The 19,590-nt window shown below is 43.8% G+C and overlaps 1 protein-coding gene across 3 annotated transcripts; it reads right to left on the reverse strand.

Annotated features, from left to right (window-relative positions):
• Positions 1-686: 686 nt before the first annotated feature.
• LOC129834864 (Bardet-Biedl syndrome 4 protein-like) lies at positions 687-19,590 on the reverse strand. Of its 3 annotated transcripts, none has more exons than XM_055900198.1 (16): positions 19,308-19,590; positions 16,017-16,059; positions 13,272-13,351; positions 10,003-10,066; positions 9,660-9,771; positions 9,255-9,327; positions 8,971-9,024; positions 8,683-8,810; positions 7,447-7,501; positions 7,220-7,288; positions 5,071-5,223; positions 4,657-4,828; positions 2,475-2,544; positions 1,973-2,111; positions 1,328-1,544; positions 687-1,032 (listed from the first exon to the last, which is right to left on the reverse strand). In XM_055900198.1, exons 1-16 carry the CDS (start codon positions 19,359-19,361, stop codon positions 851-853), a joined length of 1,665 nt encoding a protein of 554 aa, XP_055756173.1. In that variant the 5' UTR covers positions 19,362-19,590; the 3' UTR covers positions 687-850. The 3 variants fall into 3 exon arrangements, with proteins under 3 accessions (XP_055756173.1, XP_055756175.1, XP_055756174.1); XM_055900200.1 differs by having other exon boundaries at positions 19,275-19,371; XM_055900199.1 differs by having other exon boundaries at positions 18,665-19,365.

Below are 19,590 nucleotides of genomic sequence, written 5' to 3' on the forward strand. Positions count from 1 at the left end.
ACATTCTGGGAGTGATGATACACTACCGGCCTGTGGACTAGATAGGCTGAGTGACATTCTGGGAGTGATGATACACTGCAGGCCTGTGGACTAGATAAGCTGAGTGACATTCTGGGAGTGATGATACACTACCGGCCTGTGGACTAGATAGGCTGAGTGACATTCTGGGAGTGATGATACACTACCGACCTGTGGACTAGATAGGCTGAGTGACATTCTGGGAGTGATGATACACTACCGGCCTGTGGAGTAGATAGGCTGAGTGACATTCTGGGAGTGATGATACACTACCGGCCTGTGGACTAGATAGGCTGAGTGACATTCTGGGAGTGATGATACACTACCGGCCTGTGGACTAGATAGGCTGAGTGACATTCTGGGAGTGATGATACACTACCGGCCTGTGGACTAGATAGGCTGAGTGACATTCTGGGAGTGATGATACACTGCAGGCCTGTGGACTAGATAAGCTGAGTGACATTCTGGGAGTGATGATACACTACCGGCCTGTGGACTAGATAGGCTGAGTGACATTCTGGGAGTGATGATACACTACCGGCCTGTGGAGTAGATAGGCTGAGTGACATTCTGGGAGTGATGATACACTACCGGCCTGTGGACTAGATAGGCTGAGTGACATTCTGGGAGTGATGATACACTACCGACCTGTGGACTAGATAGGCTGAGTGACATTCTGGGAGTGATGATACACTACCGGCCTGTGGAGTAGATAGGCTGAGTGACATTCTGGGAGTGATGATACACTACCGGCCTGTGGACTAGATAGGCTGAGTGACATTCTGGGAGTGATGATACACTACCAGCCTGTGGAGTAGATAGGGGCCCCTGTTTAGTTCAGCTCTTGCTTCAACTTGCTCTTCTTGACTTTGGGCTTGGCTGCCAGAGGGGGCAGGGTGGTGGAGGGGTCTGACTCCTCTGGCTGAGGGGCTCGGGAGGTGGGGGTGGTCTCCACATCAGGCTCCTCCTCCAAGGCCAGGGAGGGGGGTGTGGGCTGGCTGTGGGGGGACACTCCTGAGAGACAGGTATTACAAATTGAAAATTTTACTAAGTATACGCAGCGTTCTGTAAACAGTTAATTTTGTATTGGTGTTACACTTCAAGGAGCTCTCAGAGAGAGATGTGAGTCAAGTTAACAGTCTACTGACAAGATCATATTATTATGTTAACTGGACACGTCTCTATCTCATCCATATACCCTAGTTAATTACCAGTGGTGTAGTAGAGGGTAAACACTATGTTAAGCGAGCGTTTACCCAAATATCACGGAAAATGCATAAAAAAATATAAGGATGGTGTGATGTTTTACCTGTGGGGAGTGTGATGCTCTTGTTGTAGCCTGCGGCGGAGGACATGGCCTGCTCCAGGGCCTGGTTGGTGCCTAGGGGCTGCTGGGAGCTGCCAGGGGTTTTACTGGGGGCCCCAGCCGAGCGCTGCTTAGACTTGGGGTCTTTGACCGGCTTGGTCCACTCCAGGCTCTCTCCCACCTGCAAGGCAGCGGCCATCTTCTGAGCCATGTCCATTAGCTAAGGAAACAAAATGGCCTTATTAGGAAAAGTCAAGAAATTGAAGAGGGCATTTATTGTTGTTGTTGATGTTATTAAGCCGACGCGAGAATGTGGTACAATATATTGACCATACTGTATTACATTAAATGCGTCATATTAACATCAACATCACGTTAATGCAACATTGGCAAACGTTTGTCTCTTCCATCAGTAGTTTGAGCTCACAACAGGCTGCTGAAGGGAGGACGGCTCATATTAATGGCCGGAAACAGAGCAAATGGAATGGCATCAAACCATGTATTTGATGTATTTCATACCATTCCACTTATTCCACTCCAGTCAATACCACAAGCACGTTCTCCCCGATTAAGGTGCCACCAACCTCCTGTGTTTGACCTACACTGTATGTGCCATGTCAGAGTATAGAGGAAGCTACTGTATTGTACCTCAGGGTCAAACTCAGTGTTGCTGTCCTTCAGTATGTTGACTTTACTTTCCATCTCCTGGTACTGTTGCAGGGCTCCCTTCTTGTCCCCGTGGTTGTACAGCAGAATGGCAAAGTTCAGGTTGACCAGAGGGTTGGACCTGTGAGGAACAAGGAGCCAGTCAAAACAGATGGACTTGATACGTCAAAGATAGATCAGTAATCAAAGGTAGAGTCAGCGATGTACGAAGTAAACAGCAATATTGGGTTGATGTCTGCAACAACTAAGAGCATTAAAGTGTGAGGTACTCTGATCACAGGAGGCTGCTGAGGGGAGGATGGCACATAATAATGTGCCAATCCACAGATTCCGCTCCTCCCCCTCGGCCTGCGGTGCTGCTCGTGAAAATGTCATATCTCTCAGTCTCATTTGAAATGAATTACATTCAACACAATTTGAACTTCGTGGATTGACTCAGGACATAAGTTCAAACTGTATGGAAGTTTGATTGGGTGGAACTTACTGGTCTAAAGCCACAGCTTGTTCATAGGATCTCCTGGCATTGTCCACGTCCTCCAGATTGGTCAGTGCAACTGAAAGAGGAGAGTGGTCAGTTCAGTGTTAACTACAAAAACGAAACCTATAAAACCTATAGAAACCTGTAAACATCCATAAACACATTATAAAACAGATCCCATTACATGAACACTATTCCAGGGTAAATATAAGGGAATGCAATGTGGTACCTTGAACCAAGTATTTATTAAGGTTGCACGTTACCTAGTACTCATAATGCCCTAGGCACAGATTTAGGCTGGTCTTGGACTTAAAGGACTATGCTGGATCTGTATCTGGGGAAAGTGACACATAAAGCCAATCCAGATGGGAGCAGGCCGGGCCAGGCTAGCATTACCTGCTTGTAGCATGTAGAGTTCTCCCAGGCCAGGCTAGTGTTACCTGCTAGTAGCATGTAGAGTTCTCCAAGGCCAGGCTAGTGTTACCTGCTAGTAGCATGTAGAGTTCTCCCAGGCCAGGCTAGTGTAACCTGCTAGTAGCATGTAGAGTTCTCCCAGTCCAGGCTAGTGTTACCTGCTAGTAGCATGTAGAGTTCTCCCAGGCCAGGCTAGTGTTACCTGCTAGTAGCATGTAGAGTTCTCCCAGGCCAGGCTAGTGTAACCTGCTAGTAGCATGTAGAGTTCTCCCAGGCCAGGCTAGTGTTACCTGCTAGTAGCATGTAGAGTTCTCCCAGGCCAGGCTAGTGTTACCTGCTAGTAGCATGTAGAGTTCTCCCAGGCCAGGCTAGTGTTACCTGCTAGTAGTATATAGAGTTCTCCCAGGCCAGGCTAGCATGTAGAGCTCTCCCAGGCCAGGCTAGTGTTACCTGCTAGTAGCATGTAGAGTTCTCCCAGGCCAGGCTAGTGTTACCTGCTAGTAGTATATAGAGTTCTCCCAGGCCAGGCTAGCATGTAGAGCTCTCCCAGGCCAGGCTAGTGTTACCTGCTAGTAGCATGTAGAGTTCTCCCAGGTCAGGCTAGTGTTACCTGCTAGTAGCATATAGAGTTCTCCCAGGCCAGGCTAGCATATAGAGTTCTCCCAGGCCAGGCTAGCATGTAGAGTTCTCCCAGGCCAGGCTAGTGTTACCTGCTAGTAGCATGTAGAGTTCTCCCAGGCCAGGCTAGTATTACCTGCTAATAGCATGTAGAGTTCTCCCAGGCCAGGCTAGCATGTAGAGTTCTCCCAGGCCAGGCTAGTGTTACCTGCTAGTAGCATGTAGAGTTCTCCCAGGCCAGGCTAGTATTACCTGCTAATAGCATGTAGAGTTCTCCCAGGCCAGGCTAGCATGTAGAGTTCTCCCAGGCCAGGCTAGCATGTAGAGTTCTCCCAGGCCAGGCTAGTATTACCTGCTAATAGCATGTAGAGTTCTCCCAGGCCAGGCTAGTGTTACCTGCTAATAGCATGTAGAGTTCTCCCAGGCCAGGCTAGTGTAACCTGCTAGTAGCATGTAGAGTTCTCCCAGGCCAGGCTAGTATTACCTGCTAATAGCATGTAGAGTTCTCCCAGGCCAGGCTAGCATGTAGAGTTCTCCCAGGCCAGGCTAGCATGTAGAGTTCTCCCAGGCCAGGCTAGTATTACCTGCTAATAGCATGTAGAGTTCTCCCAGGCCAGGCTAGTGTTACCTGCTAATAGCATGTAGAGTTCTCCCAGGCCAGGCTAGTGTAACCTGCTAGTAGCATGTAGAGTTCTCCCAGGCCAGGCTAGTGTTACCTGCTAGTAGCATGTAGAGTTCTCCCAGGCCAGGCTAGTGTTACCTGCTAGTAGCATGTAGAGTTCTCCCAGGCCAGGCTAGTGTTACCTGCTAGTAGCATGTAGCGTTCTCCAAGGCCAGGCTAGTGTTACCTGCTAGTTGCATGTAGAGTTCTCCCAGGCCAGGCTAGTGTTACCTGCTAGTTGCATGTAGAGTTCTCCCAGGCCAGGCTAGTGTTACCTGCTAGTTGCATGTAGAGTTCTCCCAGGCCAGGCTAGTGTTACCTGCTAGTTGCATGTAGAGTTCTCCCAGGCCAGGCTAGTATTACCTGCTAGTAGCATGTAGAGTTCTCCCAGGCCAGGCTAGTGTTACCTGCTAGTAGCATGTAGAGTTCTCCCAGGCCAGGCTAGTATTACCTGCTAGTAGCATGTAGAGTTCTCCCAGGCCAGGCTAGTATTACCTGCTAGTAGCATGTAGAGTTCTCCCAGGCGGGGCTGCAGGTTGGTGGCAGCGCTGAGGAAGTGGAAGGCAGAGGCATACTGCTGCATGGTGAGGTGCACCAGGCCCAGGTTGTACAGCACCTTCCAGTCAAACGGAGACAGGTAGTGGGCCCGCTTCAGACAGCTGATGGCCTGGTTCACACAGAAAGGACACAGGAAAGGAGAGGGGTTTAACATGGCTAGACAAGAAAACAACAACTGTCCTTAAAATGTCATTTGAGGTACTGTAGTACTGTAGTGTACTGTAGTCTTAGTATGCCCCCTTTGATGCCATGGAAAGAGATGACATCTGTCACATTTGATCTATCATATGACATCCATCTGTCCTTGACGCCATTTTATATGTACAGTACATGAAATATGAGAATACTCACTGCTACATATTTCTTCTTGCCAAAGAAGCACATGCCAATGTTGTTCCAGAGCGGGGGGCTCTCGGGGACCATGCACGCTGCCACGCGGTACTTGTTCATGGCCACATCAAAGTCCCCATGGGTCTGCATCATACTGCCTGCTGCCAGGATGGCCTAGTAGGGACACATACACATAACTGACATACTGTACATCAGGGATCACCAACTAGATTCAGCTGCAGGAATCACCAACTAGATTCAGCTGCAGGGATCACCAACTAGATTCAGCTGCAGGGATCACCAACTAGATTCAGCTGCAGGGATCACCAACTAGATTCAGCTGCAGGGATCACCAACTAGATTCAGCTGCAGGGATCACCAACTAGATTCCGCTGCAGGAATCACCAACTAGATTCAGCTGCAGGGATCATCAACTACAGTACCAGTCAAAAGTTTGGACACACCTACTCATTCAAGGGTTTTTCTTTATTTTTATGATTTTCTACATTGTAGAATAATAGTGAAGACATCAACACTATGAAATAACACATATGGAATCATGTAGTAACCAAAAAAGTGTTAAACAAATAAACATTTTAGATTCTTCAAAGTAGCCACCCTTTGCCTTGATGACAGCTTTGCACACTCTTGGCATTCTCTCAACCAGCTTCACCTAGAATGCTTTTCCAACAGTCTTGAAGGAGTTCCCACATATGCTGAGCACTTGTTGGCTGCTTTTCCTTCACTCTGCGGTCCAACTCATCCTAAACCATCTCAATTGGGTTGAGGTCGGGTGATTGTGGAGGCCAGGTCATCTGATGCAGCACTCCATCACTCTGCTTCTTGGTTAAATAGCCCTTACACAGCCTGGAGGTGTGTTGGGTCATTGTCCTGTTGAAAAACAAATGATAGTCCCACTAAGGGCAAACCAGATGGGATGGCGTATAGCTCCAGAATGCTATGGTAGCCATGCTGGTTAAGTGTGCCTTTTGAATTGTAAATAAATCACTGACCGTGTCACCAGCAAAGCACCCCACACATCACACCTCCTCCATGCTTCTCGGTGGGAACCGCACATGCAGAGATCATCCGTTCACCTACTCTGTGTCTCACAAAGACATGGCAGTTGGAACCAAAAATCTCACATTTGGACTCATCAGGCCAAAAGACAGATTTCCACCGGTCTAATGTCCATTGCTCGTGTTTCTTGGCCCAAGCAAGTCTCTTCTTCTTATTGGTGTCCTTTAGTAGTGGTTTCTTTGCAGTAATTCGGCCATGAAGGCCTGATTCACGCAGTCTCCTCTGAACAGTTGATGTTGAGATGTGTCTGTTACTTGAACTATGTGAAGCATTTATTTGGGCTGCAATTTCAGAGGCTGGTAACTCTAATGAACTTATCCTCTGCAGCAAAGGTAACTCTGGGTCTTCCTTTCCTGTGGCGGACCTCATGATAGCCAGTTTCATCAGCACTTGATAGTTTTTGCGACTGCACTTGAATGCATTGTAAATGTTCTTGAAATTTTCCGGATTGACTGACCATTTGAGCTATTCTTGCCATAATATGGACTTGGTCTTTTACCAAATAGGACTATCTTCTGTATACCACCCCTACCTTGTCACAACACAACTGATTGGCTCAAACGGAGTAAGGAAAGAAATTCCACAAATTAACTTTTAACAAGGCACACCTGTTAATTGAAATGCATTCCAGGTGACTACCTCATGAAGCTGGTTGAGAGAATGCCAAGAGTGTGCAAAGCTGTCATCAAGGCAAAGGGTGGTTACTTTGAATCTCAAATATAAAATATATTTAGATTTGTTTAACACTGTTTTGGTTACTACATAATTCCATATGTGTTATTTCATAGTTTTGATGTCTTCACTATTATTCTACAATGTAGAAAATAGTAAAAATAAAGAAAAACCCTGGAATAAGTAGGTGTGTCCAAACTTCTGACTGGAACTAATATATATATAATGTATACATTTTTTGTGGGAAAACACTTTTTATTTGGGCGGCCAAATAAAATCGATTTGGGCCGCCAGTTGGGGAACCCTACAGTACATTTTACACATACAGTACATCAGATTCAATGTTGCGGTTATACAGTACATTGGTGTCAGGGGTTTATAAAAAACGAAACAAGCTCATAAAATGGTGGCCACTTACCTTATAGTTATTAGGGTCATAAGTAAGTGCATTCCCGAGATGTTCAAATGCTTTTTGGTATTTCCCCAACTGTGAAAGAATATCAAAAATCAGTGCGAACAAACATCACCATTCTGGAAAAACTTAATTGACATTTTTTTGGGACACAACATAATATTCTAACCCATTTCCTAATAAAAAAACCATTCCACTCTTAAGAGTGTGTTCAGAGTTGATTGCAGACCCACCTGCAGATACAGGAGCCCCAGAGTGGTCAGCAACTCTGCATTCTCTGGAGAGAACCTACACGGAGGGAAAGACACCTCTAATATCACCTTTACGCATGTAATTACACATAATAATGTCTAATGCAAATAGAAGAACAGAGCTTGGAATTTGCTGATTATTTAATGAGTTTGTTTCAGCATAATTGCAGAGTATTAATTATGACTGGGGGGAAGAAAAGACTTAAAGAAGGAGCCTTGAGAGGAGGGGTGAGGTTGAATTAAGGCTCACAGTGGTTAGTCTAATTAAAAGCAAACCAAGTAGCTGGGCAACTTGATTAATTAATTTACCCAATAGGCAGTAGTAATAATGAACACGGCAAGGCGACCCCATATATACACTGACTTTTGTCATTACCTTATTTCCTCCGCTGCCCTGGATAGGACGATTATTTAATGGTTATTTGGGCTTTGATCCTACATCCATACTAATATCCATACTGACATAACACTTACTCATACTAAAATACCATTTGCTAGTATGGATGCACACACAAATGTATTGCTTCGTTCTAAGTAATATGCTAGTGAGGATATTGAAACCGATTTGGATTTGTACAGTACGTTGAACAATGCCATGGGTGGCCTTCAGTCAGAGATGATAAGTGAGCTTGATTCAGTTGTTTAGATGATTGAACTCAACAATTTCAGAGCGGAAAATGTTAAACTAGTGTGATTACAACCAGGAACAGATCCCACTGTTCAAAGCACAGCATGTTTTCTTCGTCTTTAGGGATTATTTACTCCTCTTTTATTCCAATGAACATCATTAATAGCTATGTAGGGAAAATTACCCTTCTGCTGCATAATCATTACTGTGAAAAGGTTGTCTAAAATTCGTATATATTATCATTGCTCTATTATTAAAAAACAATTCCCTAATGAAGGCTTTAGTGCTTCCAGTTTTTTGAATAATGTAAGTTCAGTGAAAGTTGTTCCTCTAGTATTAAAAACCTACACATTTGGGTTTTTAATAACAAAGCAACCTTTCAAAAAATCTACATTTTCTTCCATGAGGATGAACTTCTTTTAAACAAAACTTAATTACAGTGAATGTTCTCCGTAAATGTCACCTATTCACAATTCTTTAAAAAACAAATGTCCCTTAGGATATTTTCTAGGGCATATTAGAAGTGGTGCAAGGTTCCCCAACTTTTAGAACAGTTTGTTTTAACTTTTAATCTCTACATCCAAACTTACTCCACTGCACTTTTGTACACTTCGATGGCTTTGTCCGTGTCTCCCGCCAACAAGTGGACCTTTCCCAGTGTCATGAATGTCCTGTCGTGTTTTTTCAACTGCAAGGCTGCATTCAACTGCTCTTCAGACTGGAAAACAACAGATACAGTATCTCTACTCTATCATCCAACGTCAAATACTTGTACACTGGCTGAGACGCCATTTCATATTGAAATTTGAATTATAAAAGAAACCTTTAGTCTAATTACTTCCTTATGAACAGTGTGTCAAAATCCAGCTCATACTTACATTTTGGAAGTCTTTTATGAAGGAATAGCATACACCCAGATTATGGTTGATCTCCTGGAGTGAGAAAAATATCAGAGTGGCTATATGGAGCTACAACACAAGTCAAAACGCCTGACTATGCATATAGTTCATTGTTCCACTGTTCAACCCTATAGCCGAGAAGCAGTGTGTAAATCCAGGAAGAGCAATGCTGATGGATAAATCTCCCGGTGTCAATGGTTACGGGTACAGGCCAAAGATAAGCAACTCTACTGAGTAGAGGAAACCACAATCTTTTCTCTTACCCAGTCTTTTTCATTGAGTTTCGCAGCTTCATGATAAACCTCAATGGCTGCCTTGTGTTTCCCCAGCAGAAAACTGAAGGAAAAAAAGATGCATAAACAACTATAAATGGAAGTACACGCACAGAGTAACCCTAAATTCAACATCTCCTAAATCAGCTAATGCCCGGTGGGTATTCTGCTGCAAAATGGTAGACGTGCATCTCCAAGGCAAATGCCGAACAGTTCCCATCCCTCATACCATATAAACTACTATGATTTTGTAAGGAACCCTGCACTAACACAATCTTATATCATTATTATATTCTGTATGACCCGTTCCTGGCCTGGGCCTGTAGAGTGATCTGATCAACGGCAGGGTCTCCCCCAGGCAGGCTCAGGGCTGAGGCAGGGGTACTCTCTACTCACAGCGATCGGGCCACTTGTTTGAGGTTGTCGGGGCTGGTGGGATTGAGGATGGCACAACTCTGGAACAGCTCCAGGGATGGCTGGATCTGCCCCTCCAGACGCAAGATTAGCGCTTCATTGCAAGAAAAGAGTTTTATGTTAGCGTGAAAAGGCGTTAAACCGACACATTCAAATCTAAGGCGCAGTAGGGGGTATAAGCCTTTTTTGGGGGAGGAAATGTTACATCTAAAGCTTGGTTTTGACTGGAATAGACTAAAGCTCTGTTGTGGATGGGATAAACCATTTGAACGTGATGAACACATGAGGGATGTGGAACGTTACGTTATGTAGTATGGCTTCTTACCTTGTACGTATATGGCATATTCACACATTCCCTGGGTCTCCTGTAGCTGCTCTTTGATCATTGCCTTTGGGAAACAACAAACATGATCTCTGCTCCACGAGCAAACTGATGTTACAAGAATATTGCAAGAACTGAATATCGACAGTATTTCCTAAGTTGGTAGTCTCGTCCCACAGCCGCTATCTCCAACACACTGGGGTGGAGTGCAATGAGTCTGGCAAGGAAGACTAATACATTGGCTACACTCAGTTTTGTGATTGGCAGATAAAGCATTCCTATGACAACTAAGACAGACATACAGGTAACTGGCAAAATAATGTAAAAAATACCTTTTTAAAAGTGTCTTTGCTCGCTTTGAGGACAATACAGTGCCACAGACACGGCCCGTTACCAAAACCTGTGGACTCTCCTTCAACGCAGCCAACGTGAGTAAAACATTTAAGCGTGTTAACCCTCGCAAGGCTGCCGGCCCAGACGGCATCCCTAGCCACGTCCTCAGAGCATGCGCAGACCAGCTGGCTGGTGTGTTTAAGGACATATTCAATCAAGCCCTATCCCAGTCTGCTGTTTCCACATGCTTCAAGAGGGCCACCATTGTTCCTGTTCCCAAGAAAGCTAAGGTAACTGAGCTAAACAACTATCGCCCCGTAGCACTCACTTCCGTCATCATGAAGTGCTTTCAGAGACTAGTCAAGGATCATATCACCTCCACCCTACCTGACACCCTAGACCCACTCCAATTTGCTTACCGCCTCAATAGGTCCACAGACGACGCAATCGCAATCACACTGCACACTGCCCTAACCCATCTGGACAAGAGGAATACCTATGTAAGAATGCTGTTCATCAATTACAGCTCAGCATTTTACACTATAGTACCCTCCAAACTCGTCATTAAGCTTGAGACCCTGGGTCTCAACTCCGCCCTGTGCAACTGGGTCCTGGACTTTCTGACGGGCCGCCCCCAGGTGGTGAGGGTAGGAAACAACATCTCCACCCCGCTGATCCTCAACACTGGGGCCCCACAACGGTGCGTTCTCAGCCCTCTCCTGTACTCCCTGTTAACCCATGACTGCGTGGCCATGCAATCCTCCAACTCAATCATCAAGTTTGCAGACGACACTACAGTGGTAGGCTTGATTACCAACAACGACGAGACGCACTACAGGGAGGAGGTGAGGGCCCTCGGAGTGTTGTGTCAGGAAAATAACCTCACACTCAATGTCAACAAAACAAAGGAGATGATCGTGGACTTCAGGAAACAGCAGAGGGAGCACCCCCCTATCCACATCGACGGGACAGTAGTGGAGAAGGTGGACAGTTAAGTTCCTCGGCGTAAACATCACAGACAAACTGAAATGGTCCAGCCACACAGACAGCGTGGTGATAAAGGCTCAACAGCACCTCTTCAACCTCAGGACGCTGAAGAAATTTGGCTTGTCACCAAAAACACTCACCAACTTTTACAGATGTACAATCGAGAGCATCCTTTCGGGCTGTATCACCGCCTGGTATGGCAACTGCTCCGCCCACAACCATAAGGCTCTCCAGAGGGTAGTGAGGTCTTCACAATGCATCACTGGGGGCAAACTACCTGCCCTCCAGGACACCTACACCACCTGATGTCACAGGAAGGCCAAAAAGATTTTCAAGGAGAACAACCACCCGAGCCACTGCCTGTTCACCCCACTATCATCCAGAAGGCGAGGTCAGTACAGGTGCATCATAGCTGGGACCGAGAGACTGAAAAACAGCTTCTATCTCAAGGCCATCAGACTGTTAAACAGTCATCACTAACATTGAATGGCTGCTGCCAACATACTGACTCAAATCTCTAGCCACTTTAATAATAAAAAATTGGATGTAATAAATGTATCACTAGTCACTTTAAACAATGCCACTTTATGTAATGTTTACATACCCTACATTACTCATCTCATTTGTATATACTGTACTCTATACCATCTACTGCATCTTGCTTATGCCGTTCGGCCATCGCTCATCCATATATTTTTATGTACATATTCGTATTCATTCCTTTACACTTGTGTATATAAGGTAGTTGTTGTGAAATTGTTAGATTACTTGTTAGATATTACTGCACGGTCGGAACTAGAAACACAAGCACTTCGCTACACTCGCATTAACATCTGCTAACCATGTGTAAGTGACCAATAAAATTTGATTTAATAGGGCGTTAGGCCACCACGAGCCAGAACAGCTTCAATGCACCTTGGCATAGATTCTAGAATTGTCTGGAACTCTATTGGAGGGATGTGACACCATTCTTCCGCAAGAAATTCCATAATTTGGTGTTTTGTTGATGGTGGTGGAAAACGCTGTCTCAGGCGCCGCTCCAGAATCTCCAATAAGTGTAAGTGTTCAATTAGGTTGAGATCTGGTGACTGAGACGGCCATGGTATATGGTTTTCATGCTCATCAAACCATTCAGTGACCACTCGTGCCCTGTGGATGGGGCCATTGTCAACCTATGGGGGCATGGCCATGGTAGCCAAAACATTTGATACATGACCCTAAGCATGATGGGATGTTAATTGCTTAATTAAGTCAGGAACCACCCCTGTGTGGAATCACCCATTTCAATATACTTTATCTCTCATTTTTTTAAGTGTTTCCTTCCTGGGGCGGCAGGGTAGCCTAGTGGTTAGAGCGTTGGACTAGTAACCGAAAGGTTGCAAGTTCAAATCCCTGAGCTGACAAGGTACAAATCTGTCGTTCTGCCCCTGAACAGGCAGTTAACCCACTGTTCCTAGGCCGTCATTGAAAATAAGAATTTGTTCTTAACTGACTTGCCTAGTTAAATAAAGGTAAAATAAAAGAAAAATTTTGGCAGTTACCTGTAGTAAACCAACATTCTTGGTTCATTCCCATTTTCACCCACAACAAGTATTATAACAGCTGTTGTTACAAAACTGTACTTCTGAGATTGTGTAGTGGGTTCATTCATTATTTGATTTATTTAACTACGCATGCAGGGTAGGAGAAAAATAGCATGCGCTAGTAGCATTTTCACATTTCCAGACGGAACACAGCTTGAAACAGAAGATTACATCACTATCTTCTCAGCAGAAGACACTAAGACAAAGTGAGGGTGAGGGAGCCCTTGATGCCTTCATTCATTAACTGCATGCTGTCTAGGCTGACAAAAGGTCAGTGTGACACCAATGCACATTAAACAAGGGGGAATGAATGACAGTCAGGGACTGGACCGGACCACCGGGAGAGACAGCGCGGCGGGGGGAGCATACCTTGCAAGTCTCATAGTCTTTGCGGATGTAGTGCAGGTGGATGAGCCAGTTCCTCCTCTCCAGAATGGGAAGTTCCGGAGCTGAGGGGGAGAGGCAGAGAAGACATTCAGGGGTGATGAGGAGACGGCATATTGGCTCGATACCAAACAAACCCCTCCACCCTTTCTCATTTAAGGCCCTTGTTGACCCGCACTGATAAGAATAGATTTAATAGAACAATCCATGACGTGGTCAGAAATCAAGTACAGCAAAAACAGTCTCATTCTGCCCTCTCAGAACAACTGAAGCTAACATTGCTGTATATGAGTTGAGTCATGCTGCCAGTGAATGGCCATTTCATGTTATACTATCTCAAATCAAAGTTTATTGGTCGCGTACACAGATTTGCAGATGTTATCGCAGGTGCAGGGTAATGCTTGTGCTTCTAGCTACAACAGTGCAGTAATACCAAGCAATACATAACAATACACAATAATACAAAAAAGAAAAATGTAGAAATATCAATAAGATATGTAATTAAATGAAGAAATATTTATAGCATTTTCAATGATAATTCAGAAGAGACTCTCTCTTTAAAATGTATGGTCACTTTATTACCTGAAACTACAGTGCTCTGCATCAGTCTTTAATAAGACAAGGACTGACGCAACATTTTCCAACAAAAACCCTTCAGGCTACTTTCCTCAGACATAATACCTCAGTAAGTTAGATAATAGTTACAATACTGCTAATTGTTAGTTACAGACAATGATGTTGTTTTATTTTGCCTCTGCCATTAAGATATTATCCTTGTTGCCCAGGCAACCATGTCTTTAACAAGCTCAGTGTTCCTGACAGGAATGACAAGGAGCACATGCTACAGACAGACAGACAATGGGGAACATGAAATTCAATACAGTAGGATATATTTGGTGAGCTAAGATGGCCATGCCAACCAAGCTTCTGTATAACAGTACTGGAAACCTTTCCTCTAGCAGAACACAATTGTATTCAAGATAGCTGCCATTGTAATTCCAAATAGAGTGACTTCTTTGATTTCAGTAATCCTTTTATCTTGTGCCTACCTGTGAGGCAGCAATAGGACACTGGCTATATGAAATGAAGCTGACAGACTACACTACAGGGTATTGGGTGGATGTTGTTAGGTTAGTGCCTGTGGAAAAACTGTGATTTACACCAAAGCTCCCCTCTGTTTTATCTCGCCAATTGTTAAGTCGGAGCTCCAGTGTCTCACAGCAAGAACCTCAACTGGACCCCCACTCTAACCCCACAGAGAAAGCCTTCCTTTTCCCCTGTTCGCTGAGTGCTAGACTGCAGTGTATGGAGACTGCATCCCCCCTCTCATATTTGCCGCATCAGATTTGGAGTGGCCTTATTTGTGGGCTTAATCCGCTTTGGCTCCTGCCGAGACAGCAATAATATTCTTGTCTCTGGGTTTCAGCTGCGGCCCTGTGGCACTTTAAGTCCACTCTTACTAAAGCTGGGAAGATTTTGAGGAGGGAGGGGTTCGTCTGTGACATGTCTTCATGGGACAATAAAGAGAGAAGCAGCAATAGGAAGAGGAACCCAGCATGGAACCGTCCAAATATAGCCAGCGAAAAGATTTCATTCCCCCCCAAAAAAATCCTCTCATTGTACGCATGATCTCGGTAATGTGTAGAGAGAGAAGAGACAGCTTTGTATTATTCTGTTCACTATAAAAAAAAGTCCAGCTGAGCAAAGAGGATAAGTTGGAGGAGAATGCTTGAAGAAAAGCCTGTTGAGATCAAAAGACCCCTGAAGCGGATCAAGTTCACTCTTCAACTTGTCACCTCTTTGGAAATTGAGGTCAAGTGTAAGAACTGTGCGTTAGTGTTTCTCCTACAATTGCTTTGTATCAATGACATGATTTCTGTAGTGGGCTGCACAACAATATGAGTTGGCACACAAAATACAGTGGGTGATGTATGAGGGGGCCTAAGGGTGATATCATGGCCTTCTTTTTATTTATTAAAAGGTCAACTTCTGTGGGATGGATGAAAACAATATCTACAAGCTATTCTATACGAATGCTAGGCCTATATATTTTTATTGTGTTCTGGAATATGGTTGTAAGTTTCTGTCAGCTTAAACATTGGAAGAAGGGTAAGGGCGCCCTCTTTAGTCAAATAAAATATTTGTTTAAAGTCTGTAACACACTGCAGCGAGCATTAATTCAATTCTGACATTTTGACTTAGTCTCGTCCCTTTGCAACACTGAGGGTCAGGTTTCAATGACGGACTGTTTTGGCAACTACGATAACGGGGGAAAAGTGAGAGGAGGACGGCTCATAATAATGGCTGGAATGGAGTCAATGGAATGCTATCAAAGACATCAAACAAGTAGTTTCCATGTGTTTGATGCCATTCCAATGACTGAATTCCAGCCATTATTTTGAGCCATCCTCCGCTCAGCAGTCTCCACTGGTAGGCAGTGACGTAGTTCCTCTATGTCAAACTGACGTTCTATTACGTACAGACGCTGTTATGCCGGAGCATTTTTTAATTGCTGGAGGGAACCTGGATGTCAAGAGTAATTTTGACTAGCGTGACCTTAGTAAAATGCTGTCAGTTAGCCAAACCATTTCCCCTTAATAAATAGGCCTATAGCATCATGTTTTTTTGTTTTTGTATAACTAATGCCCTCCACTGTCATGTTAAAACACAGGTGTATGTGACATTTCAATGGAAAACTGTAGAGTCACTGTTGTGTAATTAGACATTTACCTTTTGGAGCCTGGCGTTTCTTCGTCTCAGGGGCCACTGGGAGCTGAAAAAGAGGGAGATCCATGAGGCAACAAATTGGGATGTGGTCAGGGAGTCTCAATTTTGGAGCAACTCCTGGCCTGCATCCTGCCACCTTCTTCACCATTCCCCTCTGAGGATGCATTGTACACTACACCTGGACCATCAGACTCTTTTGGTCACAGACAGCCATAATACACTACACCTGGACCATCAAACTTTTTTGGGGTCAGACAGCGATCTTTGGTAGACTAGAACACTTAAAGTGAGTTTGATGCAGCGAGCAGGCCCTTTACTAGGCATGGATCTAGAGATGACATGCCTGTGTCCTTTTATGAAGGAGCTTTAATACACTCATTACCTCTTTCACCACCTTTTGTTGTGGGGCTTTCGCTTCCTTTATAACTCACTTTAACATAACATATCTACAATACAAAATCAGTAATACAGCAACATCAACAGTAGAGTAGTGTGTAACAATAACACATTGTTACACACTATTCTATGTAATTGTGATTGGAGCCCAGGAAGAGTAGCTGCAGCCAATGGGGATCCGGAATAAACACAAATACAAAATAATGTGTTTGCTATTTGTTAAAATGCAAGATTTGTCTGTGCTTTGTTGCCAAGTTTATTTTTACATTTTCTATTACCGATAGGTTTTTTGTATGGGTTTAAAATATTCAATTAAGTCTAAAAAATGTTATTCATTTCATTGAGTGTTGATTTGGTTGGACTAAATTGCATTACGAAGACTTTGTTCTACACATGTTCATAAAACACATTTATTGAGGATCTCTTCCAAGAACAAAGCGTTCACATAAAAACATCTTAAAAGTACAAAGTAATGTAACAGAACGTTCACCTAAAAAAAAATCTTACAAATACAAAGTCTAACATAACATTCACGAACATCTTGAAAACATACTGTGCAAAAGTAAATAGCATTCAAGCAACAACAAAAAAGTGTTGCACTGCAAATTCACAACGTTGTTGCAAAATGTTCTTTGTTGGCATAGTCACAACTTGAGCACCGCGGTACTTAACACTAATCACAAACAGCTTGCACCACAAAGCTAAAACATCAGTGCACAGTTATGATGGTGTCATGTAAAGAGGTCATAATTGCATCCCGTACAGTAACAACACTTTCCTCCACTGACCCTTGTAGTAAACTATGGTCTTGCTCTGTGAGCTTAGCCTCTGTCTGCTGATGATGATCCTGACCAATGATGTCCCGGTTCCATTCATGCCAGAAACGGTTCTTTCTTCAGTTCACACACATTGTGCAGTATGCAACATGCTGTTACAGTGTCTGTCGTTAACTTAATGTCAATGTTGATGCACTTCATCAAACATTTTAAGAGTCCTAAGAAGTCGTCAACAGCCACCCTGGCAGAACTCAGGTGGTCATTAAACTTCTGTTGGTGGTTATTCAGAGATGTGTCCTGGGAAAAGCCTGTCATTAACCACCTCTTCAGTGGGTACGCTGGGTCTCCTACCGGATGAACTGGCATCTCTACACCAATGACAAATCCTGAACTCTGTGGAAGAGGATAATAATTGTAGATTCAGAAACAATTGTATACATGCAGTAAATATGTCATTACTATGCTTGCAGAGGTTTTAGTTATGTGCTTATTCTCTATAACTGAATCAAAATCAGATGTTTAATCAGATACTTCCTGGGGAAAAGATGGTTCCCTTGCTCCCCTGCCAGTCTGAAATGATCAGAGTTGGCCAATACTCTCACCCCCTGTACGATCTAGACACCCCATATAGACATCAGTGAAGCTAGAAAAAGACAAACTGCTCAAATGTGGCTTATGTCACCAAGTGGTAACATGGCCTCTATTTCTTTGTCAAAACAGAAATTAGATGAGCAGCAGAACACTTACCAGAGGTTGTGATCAGCAACGGCCTGCAACACAGAATAATGCTGCCCTTTAGATATTATTTTGGTAGCAGTGATGGGGATGTGTGTCTCACCGATGGTTACCAGCACATTGCGGATACCCAAGCTGCTTAAACCCACAGATGGTGGCTAGGATGCCTTTACCACCGGGTAGCGAAATAAAGCGGTTGTACTTGTCTACACGACAGCTGCAGTCACCTGTCTTAGAATGATGCAAACAGTGGAGACACCGAATTCAAATACACTTGAAATAATGTGGTACTCGCTTGGTGTTGCACACCACCACAAAAATAGAGCAAGCCTTCGACGGTATTCAATTGTGTTTCAGACATTGGTGGTCTGTTTAGTTCTCAGACTCTACTAACTGTGCAAGGTGTTCAAATGTGGTCTGAGTCATGTGGAACTGTTTGCGCCATTGACCGTCGTCAAAATCATCCAACATCATACTGCAAACATCTTCACCGCGTCTTCGATCCCGCTTCAACACACCTCGCATGTTGCATCATCGATTGCTGCTTCTTTCGTCAGTACATATAGTGGTTGTAGCGTGTAAACGCAAAAACTGTCGTCGTCTGTGCTGTCGTTCAACGTCATATCGTTGTCTGCTCAGGCGTGTATTTTGAGTGAGATTATTCTGACTACTAGAAAGTAGACTCAGCATGCTCTATTGCAACTTTACTACAGCATTATTTACCAAATGTATTAACGAAAGTACCTTAAGAAGGCTGGCTCCAGCAACACTTTCATCCGCCATGTTTGCTGTCCAACAATAACAACGTGTCGCCGACGAGTAATGACGACTTCACATCTGCTTGTGGCGTCCAGTAATATTGGGCGTCATTAAGAACGCAAGATAAATCATTGAACTATTTGAATTGAATGTACACTAATTATCGACGGATGGAATAAAGGCATACCCCTTGATTTCGAAAAATAACGTTATGACATTAATTTCGTGAGTTTAGCTAATTATCTAGCTAAGCAAAACGTGTTAATGTAGCATTTTGTGATAATTAGGTTAAGATTAGGAAAAGGGCTAGGGTTAGTTAATGCAAAACCTTCCAACTTTTGACGTTAATTTGACCAAAGCTGGATCCCTTTTAGCCATGGCCCCATACGGAGCTGTAACGACAACAATTACTGCTGTAACGACTTTGCTAGCATTAACAAGCTAGTCGTTAGCTAGTTGCTATGTTTTCAGCTAGCTAGAGCTGGAGAATGCTCAGCAAAACGTTTCTAGACATATTACTGCTAACAGACATACTGCTAACAACAAACATCCCAGCTAGTTATATCCAAGACATTGCAGATTTTATTCGGTTTACCATTGTAATTCATAGCAAGTAAATTATCCTCACAGTTAGTGTGTTTTCTTCGTCCGCCATCTTGACAGCACAGGAGACTGTTGCCATGGTTACGCTAGAACGGGGTACTTTTGAGCTCTGTTTCAAAAAGTCTTACCAGAGATTATGAAGGACTTCTGTTTCTATTGCCTCTGGCACTGCAGGGTTGGGGAAGTTACTCTGAAAATATAGTTTACCAAGCTACCAATTACTAAACACTAAAAGTTAAACTGCACTAAATCTACCCTTAAGAAAAATATAGTTGACTACAGGAGTAGTAGTTCACAACACAAACTAC

Source organism: Salvelinus fontinalis, chromosome 35, assembly GCF_029448725.1.
Source record: "Salvelinus fontinalis isolate EN_2023a chromosome 35, ASM2944872v1, whole genome shotgun sequence".
In the NCBI taxonomy this organism is placed as follows: Eukaryota; Metazoa; Chordata; class Actinopteri; order Salmoniformes; family Salmonidae; genus Salvelinus; species Salvelinus fontinalis.